This window comes from Nanorana parkeri, unplaced genomic scaffold (assembly GCF_000935625.1).
Source record: "Nanorana parkeri isolate BGI_ZX_2015 unplaced genomic scaffold, ASM93562v1 scaffold252, whole genome shotgun sequence".
Taxonomy (NCBI): Eukaryota; Metazoa; Chordata; class Amphibia; order Anura; family Dicroglossidae; genus Nanorana; species Nanorana parkeri.
Genome location: NW_017306520.1, coordinates 474,940 through 480,621, shown reverse-complemented (window position 1 = coordinate 480,621; position 5,682 = coordinate 474,940). Strand labels below are relative to the sequence as shown.

The window sequence follows — 5,682 nt, the reverse complement described above, 5'->3', positions numbered from 1 at the left end:
TTTTGATAAAAAAAAAAAAAAAAAACACGCTAGGTCATATTTTTTTTAATGTACAACAATCCAAAGTGAATGCACATCCAAATGAAATAATCCAAAATGGGAAAGTTAAGAATAGGGCAATCAGGGGTGCCGTACCTTTCCAAGAGCAATTTGGTAACCAGAATGAGCGAAGCGCGCTTTCCCTATCGATTCATCACAGGCGGAGTGCATTTGGTATCACTCCGCCTGTGACAGGAGCTGTCGCTATAGAGGAAGCATCGGCTCCCTCTAGCGCTGGCTTTGTTGGCACCGCTGATTCTCTCCCGCCTCTCCCACAGCTCTTCAAGTTCCCACTTATGCCACCACCGGCCCTGGGAATGGTCACAACTAGGTCTTATTTTCGGGGTAGGTCTTATATTTTAGCAATTCACAAAAATAGTACTAGGTCTTATTTTTGGGGAAACAGGATAGATATATATAAAATTTCAGAAGATTTAATATAAATACATGGCTTACCAGTTGCTAGTACCATTCGGTATTCTTCAGCAGTGATCTCTGTAAAAGTTGTATCTTGAAGTCGTGGATACTTGTAAAAGAAAAGAACTGGTTTTTACAATGTGACATGCAGCTATGCACAATACACCTAAGTATTACATTATGAATTTACAATGTGCTTGTGCTCCCCCTGCTGGACACAGTATTAAAGGTGTTCTTACATTTTAAAGTGCAATTTGAGTAAGGAGGGGATGGTAAAGCTATACATGAGAGACATTGTATTGTTATTTGATTGCAACACTGCATGTAAAAGGCCTAGCCATCAAAGCTTCATGTTTTCATCTGTGAACATAGAGCGGATAGGACTTGCCAAAGAGCTCCAGTTTTTTCTCATCCGTCCAAAGACGGACACATTATGGCTTGTCAATATGCAAAAACAGTTTCAATTTTATGTTTTTCTTTCAATAGTGGAGTTTTCCGTTGAGCCCATTGCTCAACAAAGCAATGGGTGGTGCAATCAGAAACTGATGTATCTTGTGGAGTTTAGCTTTGTCAACCATATGCACTCAACCTCTGTTCAATCTTGGGTCTATTTCCCTCTTGTGGCCACATGCGGGGAGGATGGCTACATTCCCAAGGACCATAAACCTCTTAGTATTTGCTGTAGTCACAGGAACATCAAGCTGCTTATATATCTGACATGCATAGCCCAATCGCCATTTTCACTCGACTTATGTTTGCGTTAATATGCACGCGTTTGTGGGGCACTTTAAAAAAACATTTCGTATTTTTTATTTTATTTAATTTTTTGGGGGGAATGACAGCTGCCTGTTGAAGCAGCTGAATGTAAACACAGGAGGCAGTGGCTGGGAGCAATAGCCAGCCTGCTATTGGCTATTTCAAATAGCAATAGCCAATAGCAGCTAGTGACAGTGGTCTCTCCTCCCCGCTGAGTGCCGGCTGCACCAGTCTGTGTCCCCTCCAATTTCTGCTGCCTCAGCTGATACAGGCAGGGAGAGCAGCGGGGATCGAAGGGGACACAGACTGCAGCAGGCTCCCAGCAGGGAGCTGATGCGGCAGCAGAAGAGGCTGACAAAAGTCCAAGCGCCAGGACGCCATTTCTAGTTGCCACGCCAACCTGGCGTCTGGAATTTGTTGAGTCCTGTCCTAATATAATGCTAACAATATATACAAACCATTTATTTTCCACTACGCGTGTTATAATGTAGCATCAAAATGGGAATAAAGCCATTTTAAAAGTAAAACAGATACATTCATTCCGTTATGTTGTATAAAAGTCACACTAATATGATATTTCAATGACCAGACTTTGTTGAATGTTGCGTATAAAAATGTATCAATTTGCTACCAAATTGAAACCCTGTTTCGAAAAAGACCATGTATAATACTTTAGGGTAGACCATAAGGCCTAAAAGATAAACAGGGTTATTCACAAAAGGTGAAGAGTTTGCAGAAGACAGGAGAAGTGAACAATCCAGGCCAAAATAGCTGATTTGGAAAAATTCTCCAATTCAGCTCACTTTCCGGTTCAGCTTTGTTGTCCTAGATTGTTCACTTCTCCTGCCTTCTCCAAACTCTTCACCCTTTTTGTGAATAAGCACCATAGTGTGTGGAACAAAGCCTTCATGGAAATGAAAAATGCTTTATCAGCTTTAGTGGGGTCCATAGGTGACATTAGATCCCTGAGGATCTGTGACTTCCTCTTTTCTATCACATAAAGAGCTTGTTAACCAAGCTATGTGATGACAATAAAGTTAAGTGGAAAAAAAAAACAAGGTCCACCCTGATGTACATGCACATACAAATGGAAACACGTGTCAGGTGCACCTCGCATGTTACATAACAATGTAAATGCTGCAGTGAGCGCAATAATTTTAGGGCCATCACTCAAAACCTTTACCACTCATCACTCTAAATTTATGAGCGGTAAAGGCTTTAAAAGTGCGCCTAAATGCAATTTTCGGTAATGTAGCTAGTGCTATTTCACTGGCATGCACAATTTTAATGCTGGACATGTTTGGTATCTTTTCACCCGACGTAACCCCATCTTTTATATTTTACCAAATAAAATTGTATTATATTCTGTTTGGGTGACCTAAAATTAATTTTAGGGCAGGGTAAAATAATCGTTTGGTCAACATTTGCACAAATATGGCACAACAAAAAAAATTCACTTTTTTTTATTCTACAGGGCCTCTGCTTTCAGAAAATATAGACTCTTTTGGCGGTCTTAAGCAGTTTTCCAGCTAAAAATTAGTTGCAACCCTAGCTCAAATGTCACATTCCCGGCAGGCCCTGCATCCTTAGGTTCAGCAGTGCTGAGAAAAAACACTGATCTAGACAGCTGCATACAGAGCCCAGCTCAAAAGTACGTAGAAGAGGTCAAAAAAAATCGTAATAATGATCTATTACTAGTAAAAACTGTAACATTTCTATATATAGAAGTCCCATTGATTCTTCTAGGGCACTAGCAATAAACTGAAGCATGCTGGGAGTGGCAGGCGTTATACCTGGCTGGCCAACAGCTTTTTTCCTTTGTGCAAATCCTCCTGTAGGCACATTATAATTTAGTCGTTTAAATATAACTGAATGCTTTGACCCTTAATGAATGAAAAAGAAATAAGACTGTTGTAAAATCTTATTTTTGGAGTCAATGTCTCACAAAACTGAGTCATACTGGGTCGAGGAGGTGTTATACAGGGGCTGGCTGGTCCAAAACTCCTGTAAGCAGCAGTATAACCCAGATTTTATGAATTCCTGTGCCCTCAATGGACCCCAAGAAAAAGATTTTATCATAAATACAAAAATATTTTCTTTTTTGCATTGCATTGGCACATGTAACCCATTGACAGTGCCCAGATCCCTTTTCTGACAATAGCTTGCCCATGAGCGTAGTAAACAGCCAGAATGTAATAAGGTTTGCCACTTATAGACTTCAATGGGATTTGACAATGGGATTTGACAATGGGATTTGATGGTAGGTTTGAGGTCCACAGGCCCAGAAAGATTTGCTCAAAAAAAAAAAACAAAAAAAAACAAACATACAGTACAACTTTGCAATACATGTATATTTCCCCATGTTTTGTCTCTTTAAAACACTTCAAGTAAAGAAAACTACCAGTTGATCCTTACAGATAACTCAAAATAAAAAGGCACAGCAAATAAGTAAAACATAAGACACAAGCATTTAAAGTTCACTAAACATTTAGTACAGTTTCCTTTTAAGTTTGCCATTCAGACCTATATGGCAAGGAATATGGTATAGGTAGAAGTGTTTTACTTTTCTTGGAAAAGGAAGTAGAAGAAGTAACAATCTTTAGAACAGTGAGAAGGTAATATGCCGTGCCATACCTTTTCTTTAAAACAATTGCTGTTTATCCTATTCAGACTCTCATACATTTGGTCACATACTTCTGGATCTTGAATCTGCAATAAACAGTAAATTGCAGGCTATAATTACTGCATGAAGAAAAGCTGTAAAAACGTCATTTTCAAAGTGGCAACATGTATATGACTGCCCAGATTCTCCAAAAGATTAGAACCATCAAGAATGCTTAAAGTATTATTAAACCCTCCTTTTTTTGCATATATCTACTGCCAGCAAGCAGCCGATATATGCAAAAAAGGCCAGGAGACACATTTGGTGGCTGACTAAATACTTTTTTGCCCCACTGTAAGTATATGGACAACGTGCACCCACATGCAGACACCATGTGACAGGAAGTGCCAGCAAGGACAGAAGTCAGCGCTGGATCGGAGACCCGCCACAGCGCTGGAGGGACCAATGAAAAGGACAGGAAAGAAGAAGATCAGATTAAGAGACATCATTTAAGGTAAGTGCTTTCTTTAACATTGGGGGAGGGAAAACATTTTTTTTACTTTAATGTCACTTTAAGAAAAACATGTTTTACCATATCTTGCACGCTCACGTCAGAACCAGTTATATTAGTTTCACTATTACTATTGTTTGCAATATCAAGGACCAGTAATAACATTTCTGCACTGTCCCACGTTCATTTTCTTAAAGAAGTTTTCAGAACAAACAGGCAATCCTGAGGGCCCCACAACCAGGCAATGAAAAGAGATTTCCTTGGGGTGGACAGGTGGCAAACACAGGGAAAGTAACCGAATATCCTCTTTAAAGGTGAAGCGCAGAGACTACCTTGTGTACAAAAGGTCCTTGGTCTTAAAACAACCTTGTCTAGGGTAGACGAAATGGGGCTCCTCACAGGACAACACTGATAACTTAGATATCCTTTTGGCCGATCGGCACAAGATAGGCTACCTTACAGGACAGAAATTCACTATACACATGGACCGGTACTATAGGTTCACATCATGTGAATCACATGCACCACATCCCCAAAATGAATACTAGGGATGCACCAATACCACTTTTTTAAGGCCGAGTACCGATACTTTTTTCCAAGTACTCGCCGATACCAATTACCGATACTTTTTCTTAAAGGGACAGGTCACATTTTTCTAAAGCAATACAAAATCATGATTTTAGGTCAGTTTCTTAATATTATGAAGAACATGAACACTCTGTAGTGTGGCACAGCTATATCCAATTCTGCATACCTGGCTTTATATTATAAGAACTTTATAATATAAAGCCAGGTATGCAGAATTGGCTACAGCTGTTCCACACTATACAATAATACACTGTTCTGGAGTCTGGACATGTGATAATCCACTAGGGGGATACAAGCCTTAGTTAGCAATGGCATGATAAATATTAATTTCATTATTCAATGTCTTTTTTTTAATATTATAAATGTTATAATATAAAAAAAAAGACATTGAATAATGAAATTAATATTTATCATGCCATTGCTAACTAAGGCTTGTATCCCCCTAGTGGTGAAAATAGATGAGCACATGTCCAGACTGCAGACCAGAACACAGTGTGGCACAGCTACAGCCAATTCTGTATAACTGGCTTTATATTATTATTACATTTTCTTATAATATAAAGCCAGGTATGCAGAATTGGCTGAGCACCATGAGGTGTGTCCGTACTAACCTGCTGTGTTGTCTTCTCTGTCTGCTTCAGCCACTCCGTGTCACAGCCTAGTCATCTGCTCCAGTGGCGTAACCAGAGTTATAGGCGCCCGGGGCAGAAATTGTTTTTCGCCCCCGCCTTATTATATAAACATCCACTAGAACTGTACCCCCCACCCC

General features: G+C 39.7%; 1 protein-coding gene across 1 annotated transcript in view; it reads right to left on the bottom strand.

The window, feature by feature from the left end:
• Positions 1-5,682, bottom strand: part of LOC108787279 (ubiquinol-cytochrome-c reductase complex assembly factor 2) — a 15,042-nt gene that overhangs the window by 566 nt on the left and 8,794 nt on the right. Inside the window, exons 2-3 of the mRNA XM_018556781.1 lie at positions 3,847-3,921; positions 496-565 (exon numbers count right to left, since the gene is read on the bottom strand). Of these exons, the coding sequence (XP_018412283.1) occupies positions 496-565; positions 3,847-3,921 (145 nt within the window). The remainder of the gene's footprint in view (positions 1-495; positions 566-3,846; positions 3,922-5,682) is intronic.